Source organism: Xyrauchen texanus, chromosome 1 (genome assembly GCF_025860055.1).
Source record: "Xyrauchen texanus isolate HMW12.3.18 chromosome 1, RBS_HiC_50CHRs, whole genome shotgun sequence".
NCBI classification, from domain to species: domain Eukaryota; kingdom Metazoa; phylum Chordata; class Actinopteri; order Cypriniformes; family Catostomidae; genus Xyrauchen; species Xyrauchen texanus.
In genome coordinates this window covers 46,058,430-46,084,964 of record NC_068276.1, presented here as the reverse complement: position 1 = coordinate 46,084,964, position 26,535 = coordinate 46,058,430, and the positions used below count along the sequence as shown (strand labels likewise).

Below are 26,535 nucleotides of genomic sequence, written 5' to 3'. Positions count from 1 at the left end.
TGAGTTTATTCGGTTGTGAGTGACACCTGACTCGATAGCTGCACCTGCCATCAACCACAAAAGCTTCTGCCTAACAAGAATGTTTTAAAAAAAATTATAATGTTACAATGGTCAAAAAGCCTAATACACCTAGAATATAGACATTTCAAATATTTTATATCTAATATTTAAATTATATGAATTAGTTTTGACTTATATATTGTATTTTAATGGTTATTTACAAAGGACAATAATCCACTTGGTTGGGGTTCACAAGTTGAAAACCACTGTTGTTATAAAAGGAGTTGGTCGAAAAGACACTTAAAATAAATTATGACAGGAATAAAAACAAGGCTGTAATGGGTTGTATACTGTTGTTTAAATTGGTGTTGATCGTCCAGCTGACGAAACAGAAAAAAACTAAAATATCTAATAAATAAACAAAAACATAGAAACAAAATCAGATGATACATTAAGTTGTGATCTGGGACTTTTACATGGCTTTAGACAGTGCATGTTATTCAAGTGACTGTCACATGTACAAGCTCTACTCTGAATAATTACTGTACATTACATTATTGTGCACTGTACAATCATGTTTATTACTCAACTAAATACCAAATAAATAAACCAATGGACATGACATATACATTTGATTTTAAATGATGTATTATGTGAGAAGAAGGAGGTGGTGGAGTGATAAGAGAGGCATGAAGCTTTGTCCAAAATGGGTTCCTTGGGACAACAGTCAGTCCTAGAGTTTGGTGGTCATCATAGACAAATGTTTGACCATATTGAAGTTTTCCAGAGAACCGTGTAATAATATGTAATATTTACTGATGTGCTTGTCTTGAGTTTTACCACAGTAACATGTTAGGTTTCAGACCATATTGCTCACAATCGTGTGTAAATGACGCATAAATACATTTTCATAACTAAAAATAAAATGTTTTATTATTTTTATAAAAATACAATTAATTAAATAAATATATGTAATACCGGTTTCAAAAAAGCTTTTCATATTGTGGCTAAATTATAAATGTGTTTGTGTATTGTAAAATATGTGTGTATAACTTGTAATTGGGTATGATTGTGACATAATGCTTTGCAGTGGGGATAATAGCCTTATAACAATAACTTATAACAATTTATTTTTATTTTTGTATGTCTTAGGTAAAAGAAATATACAATGTGTGGATTGTTAAAATACATTAAAAAATCTTCATCTGTTTTATAATTACAAAGCCAGCACTGTGTTTACATAGCCTTATTGTTAGGTCACAAATGCATTTCAAAGAGTACAAAAGACAATATAATTAACATATACAGACAATATTATATAGACAATATTATAATATAAAGTGAACAGTGAATAATTCCTTTATACTCCAGACTTTAATGCCACGATGTCTCTCTTGATGACAAGACTGCAAGACACACACAGACAATGGAATGAGGTTCGGGGTTTCATGGAGCGACTGTTGTTGGATTAATGTTTTACATCACAGATATAAAGAAGAGAGATACATTTTTATAAGAGCATGGAAAAAGCACACACAAAAAAAAAATCCATAGTTAATACTCATTCTCACATCGTTCCAAACCTGTTTGCTGTTATTTTTTTTTTCTGTTACTCCACAGAACAAATATACATTTGTTGGCAATGAAGTGGGCACACCATTTTTTAATCTTGATGCAAATGCAGACTAGACACAAGCCTGGTGTCTGTTGCTCACACGAAGCTAATGTATGGCTTCAGAATACTTGAATACAAGTAAAGATTTTTCTAAAACTTGTACTTTTGTGCTCCACCGATGAAAAACTATTAGCCTAAGTGTTTGGAACAACATGAGGGTGAGTTAATAATTTTAATTTCAGGTCGAACCAGTCCTTTAAAATACTTGGAGCAAAACACAGTGATGGCCCATGATTTCCCAAAGTTTGCAAGAGAATCTTAAGGCAGTGCAGGTTTCAGCTTAAAAGGAAGAATATTTTTTGTGATAGCTTGATAGTCACTGTTAACAGTAAGCTTTGCTAATTATAAGAAACATCAGAAGACAAAGACTTGTAAGCATGCCATTTTGTTTTCTTTTGCTTAAAAAATTCAAATGAATAAATATGTATTGTTCTCAATAGTCTGTCTTATTGACAGTGCAGTTGAATTGTCAGGTTCAAAAATGCCCATGACAGCATATTTTACAGAACATTTGTTCATACAAAGAGCCACCAGAGAGGATAGGATGTGTGCATGAGAGTGCATTCTTGGAAGCAGGAAGAGGTAGAGGTGGACAAGCAGAGGTCTTAGGCCAGCAGAGGGCAGCAGCATGCAAGCAGTGTGTCACACATACACACCCTCTGGATGAAGGCTGGAGAGGAGTGGGTTCTGGAGGCTGCGTGGGTTCCCCAGAATTTGCTTGGCAGTGGTGCGAGAGTTGAACTCCAAGATGGAGGAATTTGAATCTATCATAGACAAGAGACTTACTGTTAAGCTTCGCCAATGTCATTCTTGTCAGCTATTTAGTCAGTCTTTTTTTTCTTAAAGAGACCCATATGAAATTCTTACTTAAAGGGATCACCCAAAAATTCTCTCATCATTTATTCACCCTCATGCCATCCCGGATGTGTATGACTTTCTTTTTTTCTGTTGAACTCAAACATAGATTTTTAGAAGAATAATACAGCTCTGTAGGTCCTCACAATGCAAGTGCATTGGCATTAAAATGTTGAAGCTCCAAAAGCACATGAAGCAGCATTAAAGTAATCCATAAGACTCCAGTGGTTAAATCCATGTCTTCCGATGAAATATCATAGGTGTGGGTGAGAAATAGATCCTTTTTTACAATCAATCTCCACTTTCACATTCTTCTTCTTGTGTTTTGGTGATTCACATTCTTCATCCATATCACCACTTACTGGCCAAAGAGGATCATTTATAGTAAAAAGGACATAATATTGATCTGTTTCTCCCCCACACTTATCATGTTGCTTCTAAAGATATAGAATTAACCACTGAAGTCAACTGGATTACTATTATGTGCTTTTTGGAGATTAAAACAATTGGTACCCATTCACTTGCATTGTGAGGAACTACAGAGCTGAAATATTCCTCTAAAAATGTTTGTTTGTGTTCAGACGAAGAAAGAAAGTCATACACATATGGGATGGCATGAGGGTGAGTAAATAAAGAGATAATTAAAATTTTCGGATGAACTTTAAAATTTTAGGCAGAACGACAGCCTCAGTCACCATTTACTTTCATTGCACGGAGAAAAAGGTGTAGTGAAATGTATTGGTGGCTAATGCTGCCATTCTGCATCTTTTGTGTTCTACTGAAGAAACAAAGTCATACAGATTTGGATGAGAGTGAGTAAATGTAAATGCATTTAAGTTTAATTTGTTAATGAACAATATCTTCTAGCTACCAAGTAGTCTCTTTTCCCTTTGGAAGGCATTTATGAAAACAAATTAGCCCATAAAATATTAGTAGTTTTGGCAAACAGCTTTTAATTTCACACACCTTCATCACTCTGTCCATCAGGCTTGAGGAGAGCAAAATCAATCTCATCTGTTTGCTGACTGAATTGTGCTGGGGTGACTCCTGTTTTCTTGATGAATTGCTGCAGGTTACACTGGCGTAACTCCTTGTTCAGATCATCCAGCTCCTTGCTCTTAGCCTACAGGGGAACATTAAAGAGATTTAAAGTTGAGTTGGAGGAAAAAGTAGAAGCAGTGCATTTCAAACGTCAATGTTCTTTTGTCCAATAGTTCCCTTTTTTGTAATGAAATGCCCACACAGACTTAACAACCTCCACAATGTTGTTTGATGGCAAAGCTTCTTGAGTCGCATTTTTCTTATGTTAATACCACAAGCTCTGTAGTTCTTGAATATTAATGGTTGAATATTAGTTATGCTGTTAAGCTCTTTTGAACATATTTTCTATCCCAGACTTTTTTCACAAGGCAACCATTGTTGCATGGTTCCATCACTAACCATGCAAACAAGCTTAAATAACATAAATATACTGTCTTTGCATTGCTAAATACGATTTGTCTTGATCAGTGTTGGGTAAAATATGATTACAAATAAATTAGCTACTGTAATGTAATACATTTTTTTAGGTTAAAAGTAGTGTAACATTGTTTAGATTGCAGTTACTGACGTTCAAATAATTACTTTTAAGTACATAACTTGGGTTACACATTTCTAAAATGATATAATTTATGTAGAATTAGTGCCATCAGTCTATTAAAATATTTAATTGTGATTAATCACATTATTTTTCATAGTTAATCACAATTAATCACAGATTTTGAAAGTGCTAAAATGTTACTATATATAATAATTTTCCTGTTAAATTGCATTTAGTTCCTACTTAGGGAAGAAAACAAAACAATTTGTAAACAATTATGTTTGTTAATTTTCTAAACAAAGCCTTCCACATTATAAAGAAATAAATACACTAAAATAGCACCAATTAAAATAACATTAAACGTTTCCCAAAGTCTAAGTGAGAGGATAACTATAATCAAAAGAACTAGTACACATAGGTTGCGTATTCATTGCAATAGGCATTAAATCTGTTAAATCCTCATCCTCCACAATATTAATCAGCCGACAGGCTGTGGCTATCCACTTTGTTACAGCAACCGTGAAGCCACATTTATATGGTTCACACCAGGGCGTCAACGCACCAAAAAAGCACAGCTTTGAAGTTTAATCTCCACATGAAAAGTGCTGCAGAGAACGGCTGAGTTCTGAAATTGTATACTTGCAATACTAATTTTGCCATATCTAACATATCTAATAGATAATGACTTGGGTACAACAATGAATGAGGAACTATAGACGTTACCTTATTTTGAATTCATTGAGAAGAAAAAATATTAATTCAGTGCAGTGTTTTAAAAAGTAACTTAAAATAGAAGTAATTAGTAACTTGATTACTTCTTTGATTAGGTAATTAGTCATACAGGTTTGTCATACAGAATTGGTTGAGATTACAATAAAAAAAAAAATCATTAGAAATTTGTAGTGAATTTCTTTTCTTTTTTATTTTATTTTTTAATAACTTAACCAACACTGGTCTTGATATACCCTTCCATCAAACATAACCTGTCCTTTTGTCTATAAACTCACCCATTTTTATTTTAAGCATGCGACTACAGTATTGTTGGTAATGACAACAACCTAAAGGACGAATGGATTATTGTTCTGCCCTTGAAGATGGGCGTGAGGCAACAAATGAAGCAATAGTGAAGTAGTGTGTATGCTGCCCTGAGGTTCAGTTAGTCATGATGAGTATACAATGTCCTTTTGTGTAACTGTAATTAAACATCAGTTAACCAGTGTGAGGCAACAACTAATAAAGAGGTTTTACAAAAGAGAATTGAAATGACTAGTTTGCATTTTTGGATTGGTTGCTACTCTGGCAAGTGCAGGACACATGACGTGGGGACTCTGGTATTTGCTTATTCATTGAGCCCGTAATTAACCACAACATTATCTCATGATATGAGAAGGTTGATTTTTCTTCAGCAAGTGTGTTCCTATTCTGGAAATAAATTCCTTGAAACTAAAATGTCATGTAATTTTTCTATGTTACAGTACTTTCTTCACATCTAAGGATGCAGTGATTAATTATAAATGTATGTTTTTTCAACCAATAGATTTTGGGAGTGTTTGGGAATCTTCTTTGAAAGAAGTGTGTGTGTGTGTGTGTGTGTGTGTGTGTGTGTGTGTGTGTGTTTTTTTTTTTTGCAATTCCGTTTGGTGACACTTAGTGGTGCAGAAATGACAGACTTCACATTTAACTAGACAATACAGTATCTGATAAGTAACATTTTTTATATTTAATTCAGAAATGCTGACCTGCAGTTGCTCATCTGCCAGCCTTAAAACCTTTTCTGTCTCTTCAACCGATGCATGCAGATCAGCCCCTTGTAACTGCTGGTTGTCCAGTTGTCCCTTCACTATGAGTACAGACTCTTCAACACTGGGCATGGCTTGATGCAAACCATTTCTCTTGCTCTCAATAAGCAGCTGAACATCATGCTCCAGCTGCTCCGATTGGTTGCCTGTGTCACGTAGCCTTCGATTTTGTTTATCAAGGGCTGAATGGAGTTCATTTCTTTTCTTAAAAATGTCTTTTTCTCTCTGAACTTCAGAGTGAAATTCACTTATCCAGTAATGTTCATGGCCCAATTCTTCCTCGTTCTGCATCAAAGCCTTCTGTAGGTAGTCCATTTCCTCAAGGATGTCCGGGGAAAAAGTTGGTGGTGGAGCCCGCTCCCAAACACCAAGCTCCCCCTCTAGAGTCTCTAGCTGTGCCTGCATAGCCTGAAGCTGCTCTTGTTGTCGAAGAATCTGCTGATAAATTGCCTCTTTGGATGAACCAGCTTGGGCAAGGGAAGATGAAGAAGATGGGGAGACCCTCGGCACTTGAGAGTCTCTGGGTGATTTTTCAAAATGTTTTAAATGGGTTCGGGGTGAGGTGGAGGGCCCCAGATTAAAAGTGAGAGCCTTTTTTGGCTCTCTGTGTTTCGGGGGCTCTGGATCTGGAGGCCTGCATAAGGGGGGGACTCGACCTTGGTCTTTGCCTTCACTGCTCGTGGGGCCAGTACGGCGTAGAATAAATTGCACTTCATTACCCAACTGGCCCAGATTAGCCAGGGACTCCAGTGGCCGTTCATTAGCCACAAGCTGCCGTTCCTTATCCCTTAGTTTCTGGATGAGCACATAGCGACCAGTTTGCCCTGGACAGCACATTAAGAACAAACATTAAAGTATGAATGTACTCTAATCCAAGAGCAAGAGAGAATAATCATACCTTATAACTCACCTATTGCCTGGGCTAGAGCGATGACTACATCCTGACAAGATGTCTCTTCAGATAGACCACAAACTACACGTGGAATACCATCCACCCACACCTTCAGCTCCATAACTCTGTGCGAAAGTCAGCGAGGAGTGTCTCTACTGTACATGGCAGTACTCTGCTAAAGAGATTACATGCAATGAAGAGTAATTTACTTAAATGCATTTACAAGATTAGTTGGATTTTGGAAATCACTTAGTTGGAATTCTATAGGTAAATTAAATTTGATATTTTAAGAACATAATGTTGGCATAATTAATGTATTCTTGGTAAAGAGAGAAAATATAAAAAAAAAAAAACAATGTAAAGATGGCATTCTGAATATAGGTGTAAATGATCAAGCATATTTTTTTTTAATTATTATTATTTCTTTTTTGTTCCTCTGTGGCCAGTGTAGGAGGATTCTACACATTGTACAACTTTGTTTCTACAGTATAAAAGTGGCCTCTAGAGGTGACAGTCACTGATTGACAATATTCATCCATATTTTCACCCTCACTTCAATGCAAATTTGGTTGTTTCTAAACTGAAGTGAGGATATGCAAAGTAAGATGTGACTATATGGAAACATGCACCGTTAGCACAGACATGTCTCTAACTTCATATCTTGTGAATAATAACAAAAACCTAATCTGGTGAAATACAAAATCCTTAATCTGTAGAATATGGCTACAAAACTCTTGGTAAATAAATACTGTATAAAGCATTGTAATGATGCCGAGTCTCCATCATTTCAAACTAAGTGTCCCCCAATAACTGATATCCTTGTTGCTGTTCTGTTGCAGTCCATTATGCACCACTGTTTAATTGTCATAAAGTTGTTGCAGGAATAACATAATGGTTTAAATAAGTGTACTTTTTTTATCGCACTCAGTAGTCAGACACTGCTCGTCAATATCATTTGAGATCGATTTGCCAAGCAAATCGATGAAGGCGAGACTCAAGTTTAAGATGCTATGCGGGAACCTTGTGGATTATTCTTGTGCCGCACATCAGCAAAATTTCATGTTAAGAGTGTTTGTGTCATGTGAGATGTATCTAACTAAATATGCTAAATTTTACCACTGTTTTATGATTTAATTGCTGTACCGACTGACACTGATTTCCAAGGGTGCAAACTAGTCACCGTTTTGAATTGAAATATGTCATGTACAGGATGTGATTTGTATGTCATTCATAATTGTGAATGTGAAAACATTAATGGAGCTGTTTTCAGCTAGTTTCTTGTCGTTGTCTTAGAAAATTATATATATGTGCTCAAAAACGAGCTACCAGTTAAAGGAGTAGTTCACATAAAAATGGAAAATGTACTTTTACTCACTCATTAAGTCACCCTTATAATGTTCAAAACCCATATGCTGAGTTTTTTCTTGGAACATAAAAATAGATATTTTAAGCAGCTCTATTCTATAAAATAAATGTTTATAGTGAGCAGGAGCAGTCAAGCTTCATAAAGGACAAATACTATAAAGCCCTATTAAAAGTTCAGTGTAAAGACATCATAACAGTAGTCCATATGACAAGTGCACTATATTCCAAGCTTTCTGTGGCTGTAGAACAGCTATGTGTTTATGGACTACTTTTATGGTATTTTTATAATGATTTTTATTCTCTCTTTGGACCTTGACAGCAATGGCCAATATTAACTTTTTGTATAGAGTAGAGCAGCGTTAGGATTCTTGAAGAAAATTTTGTGTTGAGATTCTACTGGGAGGAAAAAACAATGAGGGACAACTTGAGGGAAGTAAATAGTTTTGTGTATTTCCTTTTTGCTAGAAATCTGACACAGTCATGTCATTTTACAGATACATCAATGATGAAATAAATTATATTCATATTCATCTTTTCTTTCAGCATAAAAAAGAAAAAAAAAGTGACTGAAACAGGCAAATTGCAAGCAATGCAGACAGTGTTTCTCTTGTACTGTGTGAACCAAAAATTATATAATTTTGGACCTTTATCGCATTTCATGCTTATTCAGAATATTATCACATTTAGTGCCTTTACCATATTAAAGGACCAAAGAGCACCATTATATCAATAATTGAATAACTAAACAATGAGAGGCAAATCAAAGAGATTCATCTGAAAGGTAAACCTATTCTATGAATTATGTACTGTGCAAGCCTATGAATATATACATACAAAGACACCCATATTTTTAATTGAAGGCATGTCATAATAGCAATATTGAATTCCACTCAATTAACCTATTAGGTTATAAGGAACAGAGAAGCTATTTGAAATGTACATCTAATGCATGAAAGTGTTTAACAATAACCACATAATTTAAAAGTTATTAAAATGAATAATAATGACACCAGAAATGACCTTCTGCCCCAATTTTGAGGAGAATGTCACAGATCACTATTTTCCAATGACAAAAAAATGAGATAATTTAACCTCAAAACTGTTTAAATGGAATAAATCTCACAAATGATTGATATTCAGATGATTTATCAAGATTAAGAGAAGCACAGACATTCAATAAAGTGTTGAGATGAGAGTTAGTGCCATCTATGTTCAAGTGAAAAAGTTGAGGTGGGGGAGTCGTTCAAGGAACATACTGTATATATTTGCGTTATGATTCCAAAACGTGACACTTCAAGTAATATTTAATAAGCACCATGTGATTGTTTTAATTAATAATTACTTTATAGTGTTAACAGTGTAACGGTAACTTTATATACAAAATTAATATATATATATATATATACACACACTCACCTAAAGGATTATTAGGAACACCTGTTAAATTTCTCATTAATGCAATTATCTAATCAACCAATCACATGGCAGTTGCTTCAATGCATTTAGGGGTGTGGTCCTGGTCAAGACAATCTCCTGAACTCCAAACTGAATGTCAGAATGGGAAAGAAAGGTGATTTAAGCAATTTTGAGCGTGGCATGGTTGTTGGTGCCAGACGGGCCGGTCTGAGTATTTCACAATCTGCTCAGTTACTGGGATTTTCACGCACAACCATTTCTAGGGTTTACAAAGAATGGTGTGAAAAGGAAAAACATCCAGTATGCAGCAGTCCTGTGGGCTGAAAATGCCTTGTTGATGCTAGAGGTCAGAGGAGAATGGGCCGAATGATTCAAGCTGATAGAAGAGCAACTTTGCCTGAAATAACCACTCGTTACAACCGAGGTATGCAGCAAAGCATTTGTGAAGCCACAACACGCACAACCTTGAGGCGGATGGGCTACAACAGCAGAAGACCCCACCGGGTACCACTCATCTCCACTACAAATAGGAAAAAGAGGCTACAATTTGCAAGAGCTCATCAAAATTGGACAGTTGAAGACAGGAAAAATGTTGCCTGGTCTGATGAGTCTCGATTTCTGTTGAGACATTCAGATGGTAGAGTCAGAATTTGGCGTAAACCGAATGAGAACATGGATCCATCATGCCTTGTTACCACTGTGCAGGCTGGTGGTGGTGGTGTAATGGTGTGGGGGATGTTTTCTTGGCACACTTTAGGCCCCTTAGTGCCAATTGGGCATCGTTTAAATGCCACGGCCTACCTGAGCATTGTTTCTGACCATGTCCGTCCCTTTCTGGCCACCATGTACCCATCCTCTGATGGCTACTTCCAGCAGGATAATGCACCATGTCACAAAGCTTGAATCATTTCAAATTGGTTTCTTGAACATGACAATGAGTTCACTGTACTAAAATGGCCCCCAGTCACCAGATCTCAACCCAATAGAGCATCTTTGGGATGTGGTGGAACGGGAGCTTCGTGCCCTGGATGTGCATCCCACAAATCTCCATCAACTGCAAGATGCTATCCTATCAATATGGGCCAACATATCTAAAGAATGCTTTCAGCACCTTGTTGAATCAATGCCACGTAGAATTAAGGCAGTTCTGAAGGCGAAAGGGGGTCAAACACAGTATTAGTATGGTGTTCCTAATAATCCTTTAGGTGAGTGTATATATATACAGTATATTTTTTGATACGTAGGTTTGGATGTAAAATGTCCTATATTAGTCATAATATTATGAGTTAGCATAACCTAAACTTGTGTGCTCTATATGAGCATCAAACTGTTTTAATTTTTAAGACCATTCCACAAAAACAATGCTTTATTTTTAAACTTAAGTGACTATAGTCAAGGTTACACTTATAAATCTTTCCAGATTCTGATTTTTTTATATGTATTTTAAAATGTATTTAATGTATTTTTTTTTTTTACGATGCACAATTATTGGAATTAAATTTATCATGGCAACTGAATTCACCAATAGCTGCAACAAGAGAGTTTGTGTCATTATACACATTATACACAGATTTTGGCATTCATGTGAGGAATGCTGCTTTTCAAGTCTGAAATTGGAGAACACTGTGGCACATGCCCAGGGCCATCATGCACCAGGGTCAACCAAACATAACCCACCACCGCCATTTATGCAAAGTTCATATTGCTGCATCAAGCAGTATAAATCACAGGAAACGGTATAAAACACCTGTTTTAATCAGTAATTGTATCAGTAATGGTTTCATTCGATTGCATTTTTACATATTCAGATGGTTTTACATCACTTTCTTGTGCTCTTCTTTTGTGCACATATTTTCCATACACGACATAAGAGGTAGTGCAAAATGTGTCTCAGCTCAATAGAGAGTGAGCTAAAGGTGAACATGTCCCCTTCCCTTGAATGAGGTGATTACTGTAAATGTAGTTTTCCATGTTCAGTGTAAGTTATAGATAATAAAACAAACTAAATGAACTTACTAAAAGAAAATCAACCATATAAAATGGTTTGTATTTTGTGTCTTGTATTTCTTTTTAAAACATCCATGCAAACTCAGTAGATTTGAAAGAGGTGTCATGGCTAGGGGGGCTCCCTGTCCTGAGAGACCGAGGGAGGAATGTGAAAGGGCAGAGGGCGGGGCTGGGTCGTGATTCTACACACCCAGCCCCTTATCAGGCTAATCAAGCCTCTGAGAGGGATAAAGGCCAACTGCGGACGGTGGTGCAACAGAGAGAGAGCGTTTACAGGCAGCTGTCTGTCATTTGTGTGTGTTTGTCTTATTTGGTTTAAGTTCTTCATTAAACTCGTCTCCTCCTTACCCTTCTTTTTATATGCAATAATCATTACATTTTATTATTAAAGTTAAAAACATGTTTTTGGAAGTTCAAATAATCAATTTAAAATCCTCTTGGCTCAAATATAATGGGGCACATGCCCCCTTAATTTGAATGGGCATGATGCCTTGGCACATTCCATAGAATAAATGATTAATGTCATAATGTATATAAGGCATTACTGTTGTTGTTAGACAAGTAACAATAGTTTCTGTATATCAAAAAGTCCTGCTGCGTTGCAGTGCCCAGTGAGTGTAAATGCAAAAATGTGTGAAAACACTGTTCAAAAAGATACACTAGTATGGTCACTTTCTACCTGACACCACAGCTCTCTAGAAGTATGCATGCTTGGAAGTTGGAAAAATGAGAAACATAAGAAGCATGGGGAATTCATTTCAGTTCTCAAGTTTTGACAGACTAAATTATATATCACTAGGTTTATGTTTAAGGGAGTATGGAAGTCATCTCTCTAAAATAATGTCTGCTTTACATCGTACATTTCAGAAATACAAGCCAATAAATCCCTTCAACCAACACATTAATGAATAGCAATTGAAACATCACATTATTTCAAGTGTTTCTTGAAAACTTTATAACTATCTGATCTATAGACAACACATAAAGCTGCTTGAGACAGGTGGAGACTCTTAATCTGCAGTATAAAACAGTGGCAGACCTTTGAATTTTTCTCAAAAAAAATATATATTAGCTACACATAGGTGTACAGCTTAGAGTCAGGTGTGCTATAGAGTGTGCTTCATGCCCTCAACCTGCACATAATGCTTAACTCCTGCGGCAATCATTGACCAGCCCTCACATTCCTGTAAACCTTGAAACTGTGCTCACATGCTGAAAGAATGTGTGTACTATATTCCCAATCAAAACACTTCTGCCTGACACTCTAGATAGATAATTAATTGGTCTGCTTGATATGAACATCTACAAAGCTTCTTTAATTTCAGCATGCAGTATAAACTTTGATAGATAAAAATAGCAATAATAACCATAAGACATTAAAGATAGAGTTGGAAGACAAATACATTGACTGTCTTCCAATATATTCAAAGAGCATGGCTCAGGTTTGTTATGAGGTTTCCATTTCATAATACTATAATCTAACAGAGATGTTTTTGGCTTCATCTAGTCACACCTCTGTTAAAATGTTGTAATCATTGACTTATTTCAGCACAATGATCTTGACAAATTTAACCTCAATTGAATGTTGAACTGAAATATTGAAACTGTTATTATGTTTATGTGTGGGCAACAACCTGATTCGGCAGCCAAACAAATTTCATTCACGGTACTGCACTGAAAAACATTACATTTTCATTAAGGATGTGTTTATTTCTAAAGGTGTAGAAATTGTCATATCATTGCAATACAATTAAAAAGCTGTGTGGTGTATAATGCTTAAAAGAATATTATGCTACATTGCATCTATAAAGTATTCACAGCGCTTCACTTCCAATTTTGAGTGTCATGGCAATGTCTGTGAATACTTATGTACATGTGATTTTTTTCATTTTTTTATTTTGAATAAATTTGCAAAGATTTCAAACAAACTTCTTTCATGCTGTCATTATGGGTTATTGTTTGTAGAATTTTGAGGAAAATTATGAATTTAATCCATTTTGGAATAAGGCTGTAACATAACAAAATGTGGAAAAAGTGAAGCGCTGTGAATACTTTACAGATGCACTGTATATACAGTCTTATAACTTAAGTTCAAAAAGTATGTTTAAATATACTGGTATTTTAGTAGACTTTAGGTCAGTATGTCATGAGACAAACCCATAGCCTTTGTGCTTTAAACACTAATATAGAACAAAAATATGTCATTTTTATAGCCTTAATAAAAACATTACAACAATTGTTTGGGGAAAAGCTTCCAGTCTATTTCTATGGCAGATTTGACTATGTGAGTGTAATCATACACCATGTAACTCAGACCTTCGGTAGATCAGGCCTGGTGTCTGTATGAGACATGTGTTCTCCCAGTGTCTTTTAAATACACTTATATCAACAGTCTGAGTGTGGAGACCCATGAAATCAGCCCAATTTGAGACATACCATTCCTGAAATTTAAGACCCTTAACCCTAAACCAGTATCATGAGCAGAACATCAAAGATTCAGTAGTTCTATCTGACCTTACTAACTCACAGTGTTGGGTTTTTAGGTTATTAACAAGTAGTCCACTACAGATTACTAATTCTATAACAATTGTAATCAGATTACTTTTTGTATATTTTATTGAGTAACCAAATTACTTTAATAAAGTTACTTTCTAAAACATTTTACAGAAACGTAAATTTTATTTATTTCTTTTGCTCAACGAATTCAAAATAATATCTATATTTCTTCCTTGATCGTTGCTGCATACAAGTCACTCTCAGCACCACATGTTCTTCCCTTACATGACTCTTTAGGGGGCACATGCGCTTTAGCTATCACACAAATACAAATAGACATAGATATGAATATCATTTTTTTAAATTCTACATAAATAATACTATTTTAGTAATATATAACCCATGTATTGTACAAACAAGTAATTAACTTAACTGAAAGTCAGTAACTGTAATCTGATTACTAGAATCAATTACAATTTTGAATCCATTATGTGATATGCTCATTAATTAATCAAATTTATCGCAATTATTTGCATACATAATGTTTGCTGAGAAAGGCCCTAAAATAACAATAATTTAATATATAATGAGGGATAAAGCCACAACCAGAGCTGCGGTCGGAAGAGACACAGAGAGTGACACAACAAAGCTGTGTGTGTGTGTGTGGTTGAGAGCTGCTGCTTAAAAGCAAAGCGACAACATGGTCAGTGAGCTGAAAAGCCACTAGGGTGTGTGATGCTGCTGAAAAGCAGTGTGTGAATGAGAAGACACTGAAAAGTGTGAAAATAAATGTTGTATGTTTGGATGTGCACCCGGCTACCGCTTCCTTCTTCCCAAACAAGCGGAGGTCTTTCATAACAGTATATTACAATGTTTTTTTTCTTCTACTTTGTCCACAAAACCTCAATGCTCCCTCTTTGCACTGTCAAACAAATAAGTGATAGCCAGTGAAGTATTTACCAATCAGAAATTAGCATAATTAATTCTAATTCAAAGTAATGGCCAGCATACACCAATCACTGTGAAAAAAAAATTATACATTATAAATTCAGAATCTATGTACCTATTACCACTGTCACATGTCTGCCAAACATGTTGAGTGGTCCAAACATCATCTGCAGCCTGAAACTGATCTTTTGGTCGGATTTCAGGAGTGAATGCACATGGCTGCAAAGAAAATGATGGTCCCTAGTTCCCTATTTAGTGAATTGCTTAACCTCCTATGTGCTGTCAGTCTGTCTCAGACATACTTGTAACTGAAAATACATTGTGTAGGCTACATATATACAATATATCATCCAGTGTTGACATCCCAACCCAATATACTGTAAATCCTCTGAAAGCAAATAATAAGTAAAACATTCTCAGTGTGAAAATGCACAGTAAGTATAGGATTTCTCATGAAAAACTAGAGCTATTGTCCACTATACTCTATACTAACAGTGTGCTGTTTTGCGATAAATTGCTCAAATTTTAAAAATCGTATATCAGATGAAACTAGAGACTAATCATTTGACTAAAACAGGTTTCAATGTAAAAACGTAATTAGGTTTCATACCAGTGTCACGGAATAGGAAAATAAGCATAGGGAAATAAAAACAGTGAAGATATCCGGCTCAGGTTGCAAGTGACTGGAGGCAATGTGGGAGGATGAAGATGGTGAAGATTAACTTGGGACACCCAGGCGGAGAGAAGATGAATGTGATGACAGAGTAAGCAATCCAAAGTAAGTAAATCCAACTGAAAGTCCACAGAGTAGTAGTCCAACTGGTAACAGTAAATTGGAACAAACTGGCAGAAAACAAATAAAGCGCAAATAGGACAAGACTGACTGATTCACTGACTGACTAGCTGAATGACGACTGGCTGGCTGGCTAGCTGACTGGCAAGACTGAGACGCTACACAAACGAACAATCTGGCACTTGAAACGAGAGGGTATAAATAGACAGGGTAACAAGCTGCATGTGGCAATAATCAGGTGAATGAATGAGCGTTTACCATAGGAACGTCAATCACAACGCTCACGCGGAAAAAGGAAAATACATAAGTGAAACAAATCACACAGACACACAAGAAAGAGACACGCAGCCTCACCGGATCATAACATCCAGATGTTGTTATATTGGCGTTTCTCCCAAAGACAAACTCCGCTGTGATCTGCGCCATGTTGTTTTGTCACATGACTCCACAAGTCAAAATTTTAACACTTTAAAGACAGCCCAGAGTCTTCTGAACTGAGATCAGTCAGTTTAAATGAATTTAAATTATCTGTTGCTTTTAGCGAAGCAAAATCACAATGTCTGTGCAGAAGGATGCGGGGCCGCACAAGCATCAATATAAAATATGTACTGAATATTATAATGCAGATAATTAAAATACATTAAATTATTGTGGCAGATAAGTAAAACATTCATAAGAAAATACAAAAAGTGGCTTTATAATCAATATATTTATTTCCATAATATTGAACATAAGCCTATCTTTGGCCAACAGTCCATAGTAATCCATTTTGCAGTTAAATTTGTCATTCTGTCCGATATACACATGGACATGGTCAGATGGACGCTTCTGGAGCATCTCACTTTGGTTGCGTAGCTTCATATATACAGTGCTTTTAAGTCGCTGTTAAACATAGTTTGGAACTTAGAAAATCATGTCTTGTAATCCCTGCATTCTGAATTGTGCTCCTTCCAGCTGTGATTGAAATCAAGAATGCATTCTCATTTTGTGATGTCACTTGTGTCAAGCAACATTCATAATCCAAGGAGAGAACATCACACTGCTATAAATGCTCCCATGTTATTCAATAGAAAGGACAACGTTTTGATCAATTAGGTCTTTGTCAGGCAGTAAAAGCAAAAAAATAAAAGCTGTGGCTTGTGTCAAGCAAGCCTGAGTTTGGTTTGTTGTCTGTAAAGCTGCACGTTGCCCATCCAGCTGGAGTTTCGTTTACTGCCCCCTGTTGAAGACAGGTGGTATTTCAAGCGTGAATTACTCAGATGGTAGGAATGATTGTGTTAATTTTTTTAACACTTTATTAAATATATTACAAATGTAATATATTATATATTTAATATAACACGTTATATTAAATCATTAATTGCACTGAATAAATAAGTTAAAGCAACAGCCTTAGTAGTTCGATTACTGTAACTAATTACTTTTAATCAGATTACACCCATCAATGCTAACTAATGGTATTATGTAATGAAACAAGAATCAGGGTATTTATAAGCATCAGGGGGCTTATACTTTATCATAATTTAAAACAAATGAAGACAAGCAGGTAGTTTGTGCCCATACAAGTAATGTCATTAATGTTTGTTTCAGATTGTGTCATAAATAATGTTCAGTTCAAAATATTTATTTTAAATGTCAGTTTGGTGCACAATTTGAATATGGTGTTTTTGTGTGTGAAGCCATAGATCCTGCAAACAAATATGCCTGAGACATTTCTACCTTTTCTCATGTTTCCCCATCAACAACAAGGGACTACCAGGTAGACCAGAATACCCAGGAGGGCACATGCAACCCAGCAACATATGGTTAACAAGAAATACAGGTTTTCATGGCCTTCTACCATCTAATGATGACAGATGATCCATTGTGGTCATAAGACTTCTACATGACCAGGGGACACCTCTTTGACCAGAAACGCCATATGAGAGTTCACCTTGAGTAAACAAAGACTTCCTCATTAAAGGGCAGTACGTAGATGGCATTCTCACCTAGTGGACCATGAGAGCCAAATACCAATTTTTGTTTTTCAAACAGACTGAATTCCATTTGTTATGTGAACCAGCTAGAACCAGACTTGTGGATGTGTCTCACAGGCATTGGGTTTCTTTAAAAAAAAAGGTGAAACTGGCCTGCTTACGTCCAACAGCATATCTAATCCACTCCCATTGTGTGCAAAACGAGGAGTGTTCTCTCCTTCCCTCTCACATGAGTTCATTGAAGTCACAAAGTAAATAGTATCTCCAAACAAAATACGATACTTTTGGTATGCAGTATTACAGGTGAATCAACCTTGCCTTTCCGGATAAAGAATTCCAGTCAAATTTACGAAGATAAATGAACAGGAAAAATCCAGACATACTATCTTTTTATGATATTAAAAACTAGTTAGAGGTTAAAGGGAAAGTCTTTAAGGGAAGGTTAACCCAGAAATGAAAATTCTGTCTTTTTTGACTAACTCTCATTTTGTTCCAACCCAAACCCGTATGACTTTCTTCCATGGAACACAAAGAGAAATGTTTTTTTTAAATTGTAAACATTGCTCCTTTTTTCCACACAATGGAGCCTTTTCACATTTCTGCATCCTTGAAGCGGAGTCGTCATAGTTGGGTAAATCATGGCGGCGATCAGGAAGAACAGTAATAACTAGTGCTACTACAGGGTTCCAATTTGCACAAATTTTAAAAGAAAACGTCTGGATTGTCTTTCCATATCTTTTGTAATTTCCAAAAGATGCTGAACTTTGTACCAGCTCGGTGGGTTCAGGCAATTAAATGCAAACTCTTTGTTATTAAATGAGAAAGCACTTTTGTCTGTGGACATAATTTTCAAGAAGATGACTAACAGCAGTCGCTCACAGGTGGGATTTTGAAACACTTTGAAATATGAGCTGTACCGTCACGGTTTCAATGGAATAATTACACATCACAACCAACATGAAAGTGTGTGTTTGACAGGGTTAGAAGTCAGATGAAGCAGGACATGGGTCTCTCCACTACTACACATCCTGTTTCACAAAGTTCTCCTCAAACATGTATTAACTGTACCCTCTTTGCAATTTATGAGATTTGTAGGTTGTTCCTTTAATAAATAAATATGTCTTCTGATTTAACGCACAACTCTCAACAATAATGAGTTTTTATCGAATTACCATTTTATCTATTAACATCTAAAAACAACTTGTAACCGTTATTGAGTTTTGATTTAACCTTTGATGAATTCATTTGGACGATGCGGTCAACATCCCAAATGTAAATGCCAGCAAAACTTTTAAGGACTGCGAAAACACATAGTCTGTAACAGTCTGCCTAACATCTCCTTTTCTGTACCACGGAAAGCCATGGTCACACTACACTTTGCGCTCCATTCACTCCTCTTCAAACTAATCACAATGCGGAAAACCAGAAATGCAAGCTCATGTGAAGAAACTTCACAATTTGCTTCAAATAAAAGTTCAACTTTGGTAAACTCTGACCTGTGAATCTGTATGATAAGAAGAATGCATGTTGTTATTGTTGCAGGAAAGTAAGTAGATGCAGTGGTGAATTCTCAGGGCCAGCAAACCTTCTCTGCTGGCCTAACATGCCAAATAAATAAATAAATATTTTTCATCTTTTCATTCTCAATCACCTTTTTGCCTATGTATTTTTTATCGCTTTCCACTCTTAATTAATCTACAAACAAATAGAGAAAAACGAAAAGTGTATCTAGTCAGAATGTATTCTTTGATGCGTACAAGTGTGACAACTGTCTCACAAATCGCATGCCGAAGCAGCATGTGAGTTTGAGCTCCACCCCCTCAGGCCTTCAGAATTTCCACAGAATCCCTCAACAGTGCAAATGAATGAGCAACTAAAGTCAGATTGTCCGATTCATCAGCCAATCCGATTTATTTATTTGTTCTTGGTGGGTGTGATCTTTAGGATATGTCCCGGTGTTCTGACGATTTGTGCTGCCTTGTCGAAAAATGCTACCCAAGCGCGAATCGATCACAGAGAATGTCGATTAATTCTCTAGCTACTGTTTCCATTATGATGTAAATCTCACAATATTAAGACATCGTTATTTCATTTAAAACAGGGTAAGTGTATGGGGAGCATATTTTGAACCAGCAATTATCACATTTGATATAACAAGTAAAAATGACATTATTGTATATTATATGAAATACAATTATAATAAAATTATAAGTTATGAGTACTGTATACTGTACTGTTTTTATTTTTAAAACTGTGTGAAAAGTAAAAATTATCATAAAATATTCATCTTTGACCTGTCAAAGCACACCTTTCCTAACTGAAACTTTCAGTTATTCTTGTTCAGCTGGCTGACCGTACAAATATTCATATGGTAGTTAGCATTTTTTGACACATGAATATTTACCTTATGTTCACTGTCATTAGAAAAAACAATACTACATAATAATGTCTTCAAGATGTAAGGAGTTGCATATTTTGATAGACCAACGTGCCCTATCAAATAATGCTCCCAGTGCAAATTCACTTTATTTTACATCACTACTCACTCCATATGCACCTTATGAATATGGAGAGTATGTTGAGATATTTTGTAATTATGCCTTCAAGATGTCAGGAGCAGCATATTCTGTAATAGCATCTTCAAGATGTCAGGAGCAGCATATTCTGTAATAGCATCTTTAAGATGTCAGGAGCAGCATATTCTGTAATAGCATCTTCAAGATGTCAGGAGCAGCATATTCTGTAATAGCATCTTCAAGATGTCAGGAGCAGCATATTCTGTAATAGCATCTTCAAGATGTCAGGAACAGCATATTCTGTAATAGCATCTTTAAGATGTCAGGAGTTGCATATTTTGATAGACCAACGTGCCCTATCAAATAATGCTCCCAGTTTTTTTAAACTAAATAAATGATGAAAATAATCTGAATCTGGCAAAACAGTACATTTATTTATTTATTTTAAAGCCTCACGCCATATCACACTACATGAACATTAGCACATTCTGATTACTTACGTGTCAAGTGCTGCTACCTACTTTGTACACATTTCACACACTCTGGCACTTTTTGCACGTATATGTTGCACAAATAGCTAATTGCTATATTATGCTGAAAATAAGGTGTGCATGCTAACATTTACACGTTCACATGTCAAATTATGTAATAAAAAAAGGATTAAAGATATTGCAATGCTCACCGTCAAGTCTCCACAGCAAGGATGCATAGATTTATGGGCGTGGTAACGCAGAACAAAACTGTGAGTCTGCACATGCGCATAACCAGTAAGTAGCACATATCGATGGGTAGCACATATCGTCAGAACACCGGTCGAGGCCTTCTAGCTGGCCTTGAGTGACGCAATCACGCTTTAAGATGTACGTAATTGAAAGCGAAAAGCATAAGATCAAGCTGTCTGACAGTCAGCTGTCATCACTGCTGCTATCGCCATTGAGAAAGAGATCCTTATGGATTTAAAAACACGAGATGTTCTGCATGACCGTGTGATTGCTTAATTTATTAAACATGAAAGGAGGACTGATTTACACTTCAAGTAAATTGGTATGTGCCTTTTGCATTGTTATAATAACATCAAGGGTTTTCTAAGTGTAAATGAATCTGCTGGAGCATTTAGTGTTGGATCAAGTTTTGAAAGGTAGTGCTGCGTTCCATTCAACTCGGAAAGTTGGATTTTACAACTTCCTACAAGGAAAAGTGCAATGGAATGCAACTTGAAGTCAGAATTACAACATATAGGCTCGTGCAGAAACTCTGATTTCGCTGAGATGCAGGGGCATGATGTCACAAAAACATGTGGACACTCCACATGTAAGTGATAAACATTCACTTTATTAAGTAATATCGATAAATGAGTTAGTTTCCACATTACATGTTATTAAAGCTTGTTTAACAAACGCCTGCAGAAACAGGTGTATAAAACATTATAATCTCTTTTGATAATCGTACACCTGAAGCACAAATGCTAGAACAGCAGCATTGTTTATCAGTTGGGTTGCTAGGAGACATCTCTAATGAGAGTCAAACCCCTGTTAAACTAACGGGAGCGTTGCAGTTCCGAATATCGGGGAATGGAATGCATTTATGGTCGGAGATGTCAAGTATGAATATCCCACATCCAACTTGAATGGAATGCAGCATAACCGTGTATGCTGATGAAACTAAATTTATTTCAAGCAACATTTAAATCACAAATATTATTAGATAGATTTTTCCAGGTATTATAGACCTCCTTGGTAGATTCATATGAAAAATTATGATGTTTGAATGTTTGTTCGTGAGACATGCTGCAGTTAAAATTAGGCTTGCTTGAGCATTAAGTGTCATTTCAAGTTCTGGCTTTCGTGTGTGGACGTGTTTTTAAAATGTTAATTGGTATTACTAGTTAGCTGCAATATTATGTATGATGCCCAAAGGCTTATTCATTGTGAAACTGTTTTCTCTTAATTGCATGTAAAACACTGAAGGCCTAGACTTTAAATGCACGGCCCGCCACTGAGTAGATTATATATTAAAATGTTTTATATTTTATATAATATTGTTATTTATTTGTTAAAATCACACTCAAAGCACATCGTGTTCGCCTGATGAAAGAAAGCAATATGTTTTTTGAACAACATGAGGGTAAGTAAACGATGACAAAATTTTCATTTTGGGTGAACTGTCCCTTTAAATTATCCCTTTTATTTATGGTACTGGGCTGTAAGTTGCAACACTCATTTTCACAAACTAAAGGATGAGACTTCGGTTCATCTAATGGACTTTCAACTATGACTAACCACAAACTCTGTGTAAATTGGGAGGAGTTTACTCTTTCAAACCATACTCAGAGTGAGACAACCTCTCCATGAAAACAAGATTAGTAGCCTTGAGCTACAGGAAAGTAAATCAGTAATTTTTTTTTTTACACACACACTGATTTCATCAGTAATGTTTTAAACTTGTTTCAGAAGCCATAGTTTGAACTGAATCTATTAAAATTCAGCAATCTCACCTCCAGACTCATTTACATGACATTTACTCACATAGTTTGTGAACAGAAGTAGATGTGACTTCATTGTTTTGCATATCCAAATAAAGTTACATCATTTTGTCAGCTGAGTGAAATACAACAGAATTTAAATGTACATTGACTTTACCAGATATTTCTTAAATTATTTGCAGAAAGAATATGGTGAAGAATATTAATAAACAGTGGATGGTATATAAAGTACTTGTTCTGCCTGTCAATTTTCAGCAGATCAGAGTATTGTCAAAATATCAAAGAAAACTAACTGTGGCTCTGTTCATGCTGGGCAAATGAGCATATTGCAAAGTATGACTAAAACCTGTCAACATTATATAATATAATTATATAATTCTATTTATTTATTTTAAATTCAAATAATAAAAAGAAATATAATATTTTGTGCTTGACCTGGTTTTATAATAGACCTATTGCACAAAATTAATGGTAAACTTGAAAGAAGCAGAGACTCAACAGAATGCTCTGAAGAACTTACAAAAATCATTCAACACATTGTCCATAGTGCATAGGCAATACATGCATACCACTAAGACCAAATAGAAAAATCGAATACAAACCCTGCATAGTAACAGGCATTTTTTAGGTCTACATTCAAACAAGTGACCACATGAGTCAGAGAGAAAGCACCCAACCCCTTCCCTGAGAGAACCACCTCAGTTCAAAAGCTTGTATCCATCAATCCAAATAATCCAATTGGCACTTTAAAGGCATGCTCTGGATTAGCCATGGATAATACACAGTTAAATAAGGACTAAACCATTCTGACTAATTACCTTCTGGCATCTTTTCATTTTCACGAATTAAAGCAGGCTTCAACAAAACCGGGCAACCTCATTAAATAAAATAATAAAAAAAAACAATTGACACTTTCATACACTGAAAGATTACATATTTAACAAGTTCAGGTGTCTGTGAATTATCTTTAATATCCATTTATATATTTCTAAGGGAATAATACAAAACTAATTCCAACTTTTCCTTGTTTAATCTACTCTCTTTCCAGACAGGCTGGAACACCCATGTGAAATTTGACAGATTTTACTGTCGAGTCTGCAGACTAACTAGACAACCTGCTGGTCACACACTAAGCTATATTTACCTTAGAGTTGAAAGTGTGCTTCTATGTGTCCTCCTTCTTGGTTACCATGTTGAATAAATTTCAAAAAGCTCTGTCTTCCAACTTTTCTCATGTAAAACCAATGAGTTAACATGTAACACTGATGTTGTTGTCCAAACAGGTGTTGTTTTTCCGCAGCTATAGGACCAGGATTAATGGCGCACTACTCGTTTCGTCTCTTGAAAGTGACTCTCTCTTTCCGCTCTCCACAATGCTGACACATACCACAGCCATCTTATGCTCCTCCCCTACACAGGTAATACCAGTATAAGTGCTCTCATTATATTATCTCTCCCTCTTTATGTTCCTGTCTTGTTCTTGTTCTCTGGGTCAGTATTTTTTCTCAGGAATCTGTAAAAGATCTTAAAGTGGTTTGTGAATCTGGCCTAGTTTGAGCAGGAGTATAGATAGTGCTTCATTTTCTGAGACTGAGCATCAGAGGTGTAGAAATGAGAAGAGAGAAGAGAATCAAAATGCTTTTTGTTTCTGTGGCTTGCTATTGTATTTACGAGACAAACAGTTTATGCATAGATCACATTGTTTTGGCTTCCTCTCTAAACTGAATAACTTCCTCCTAACAACTTTCCTCATGATATTTACCTGAACAGTAGATATCAACACACAGTACAGTGTGTAAAGACACTAAGCACACATACTAAACTAGATTTTTACGTCACATGTGAGTGGCATAACAATGCTACAGTGTTGTTGGGGCATTGCCAGGACATTCCTATATGGTTGATAATGTGTTCTGAGTGGTTTTAATGTTGATATGCGATTACTAGGAGATTGTGGGTGGTTGCTAGGTGGATGCTTACTGGCCAAAATTTCTATGACGTTCTTGTCCCTAGATATTGCTTAGATCCCTCCATTAATGTAAATCTATAGTATTTTTATGTCCATTTTATTGTCTGCCAGGTGAAAATCATCAAGACAGATCACTTACAAAAGTAACCTCAACATCCTTCATAATAATAAAAAAAATTGCAGCACACTACATTCATTTGAGAGTTTGAGGTACCAAATAGCAATCTTTTAAAAATGTTTAAACACTTGTTGAACTACATGCCTTTGGCCCATATTACCACCTTGATAAGAAACCAGTTACTCTCAATATAATCTAAGAACCCAAAACAAAGCAAATAAAAAGCAAATATATATATATATATATATATATATATATATATATATATATATATATATATATATATATATATAAATGGTTAACTCTAATTTCAAATTCTGCATGATCTCTTAAGGCAACATTTGTTCATATAATATTTCTCACATTAATAATTTACATTTTTCTTTCATATAAATGTTTTTAATATTGTATACACATTATGACAACTTGCTGCATATCTAGACTAGAGGTGACCTAAAATGACATTCAAGAAGTCCTGCTGAGATACATTTGCCTATATTTTTTGCTTTCACTATCACCATGACCACCTTGATGACTGCATGTTTGCTCTTAATTTACATAACAGAGACAGGGCCAGACTTACATCACTCCTGAGGCTACAGCAACCGTTATCTACAATAAAACATCTTGCACTTGTTAGCCATGGCTGGAATAAAGTCTGAAAGTGATACACACCAGGAAGAAACAAATGAGGGGATTAATTGCTCAGATCACAATGCACTTAACAAGCCAACCTTAAATTATTTAAGATATATATAGAATTGTAGCATTTAAATCGTTCAATTGATCAACACACACAAGCAAAGTAAAATGTATTGAATATAATAACGAAATAAATGTTAGATCATTATAAAATGTCTCTCATTATCTTTCAGCACCCCTCATCAGGTGTTATTTGTCTGCAGTTTTCACCACACAAGTATTATAAGAAAATATGCATCTATGTTAAAAACAGCACACTAATCTTTTCTATTGACTCACCTCCTGCTGACTCTTTAGACGCACAACCGAGGAGAAATTATAAAAAGCAGAGGGTAAAAAAGGATCTGTCTGACTTTGTCAAGGCCACACCAGACAAGTGAAGTGGGACTGCGGCTCTTGGTTGCCTTGGCGACGGATGCTTTCTCAAGCAAATCAGCCAATGAAAGGCACACTGGTCGACAAACAAAAGGCCATGTGACACTCTGGCTACCTTTTTCAGCAGAAAGAAAGAAGACAGGACGAGTAAGGATTAATGACGAGGGGAAAGACGGCATATTATATTTCCCCTTTTCTCTTTTAGATTTTCTGTCTTTCTAACTAAAGCAGAAATATATTTGAGGTTAAATAGGGCACGGAACTCTGAAGCGTTAAGAGTTAGGAAAGATTGCCCCCTAGTGGACAATTTACAGAATTACTTCAGTGGGCCTTGAGACCACGTATGAGAAATGAGCATGACATTTGACTGAATTCTCAAATGATAACACACTCAGTGACTAATCCTAAGAAAAATATGTATTGTAATGAAGTAGGCCTGCAATATGACAAGATATTCCTTGTCATACTTGAAATACAGATCAATTACACTTTATATTACACACGTATCAAGTGTTCTCACTCAGTTTGAGATTCAGATTGATGATTAAAGCTGAAAGAAAGAAAAATAGAGA

The 26,535-nt window shown here is 35.7% G+C and overlaps 1 protein-coding gene across 3 annotated transcripts; it reads right to left on the bottom strand.

Moving 5' to 3' along the window:
- Positions 1 to 25,953, bottom strand: LOC127643781 (ras association domain-containing protein 7-like). 3 transcript variants are annotated; one of them, XM_052126678.1, is made up of 6 exons: positions 25,868 to 25,953; positions 6,819 to 6,972; positions 5,849 to 6,732; positions 3,497 to 3,653; positions 2,332 to 2,439; positions 1 to 1,406 (listed from the first exon to the last, which is right to left on the bottom strand). In XM_052126678.1, exons 2-6 carry the CDS (start codon positions 6,919 to 6,921, stop codon positions 1,375 to 1,377), a joined length of 1,284 nt encoding a protein of 427 aa, XP_051982638.1. In that variant the 5' UTR covers positions 6,922 to 6,972; positions 25,868 to 25,953; the 3' UTR covers positions 1 to 1,374. The 3 variants fall into 3 exon arrangements, with proteins under 3 accessions (XP_051982638.1, XP_051982622.1, XP_051982630.1); XM_052126662.1 differs by lacking the exon at positions 25,868 to 25,953 and adding an exon at positions 23,944 to 24,140 and having other exon boundaries at positions 6,819 to 6,975; XM_052126670.1 differs by lacking the exon at positions 25,868 to 25,953 and adding an exon at positions 23,944 to 24,140.
- Positions 25,954 to 26,535: the final 582 nt, after the last annotated feature.

What these genes read in the sequence shown, in the direction of transcription:
- LOC127643781 (XM_052126678.1), bottom strand. Translation starts at nt 6,921, where the DNA reads ATGGAGCTGAAGGTGTGGGTGGATGGTATTCCACGTGTAGTTTGTGGT. An exon ending in CGCTCTAGCCCAGGCAATAG is followed by an intron (nt 6,733 to 6,818) that starts GTGAGTTATAAG and finishes TGTGCTGTCCAG; the next exon opens with GGCAAACTGGTCGCTATGTG. An exon ending in TGGCAGATGAGCAACTGCAG is followed by an intron (nt 3,654 to 5,848) that starts GTCAGCATTTCT and finishes GTTCCCCTGTAG; the next exon opens with GCTAAGAGCAAGGAGCTGGA.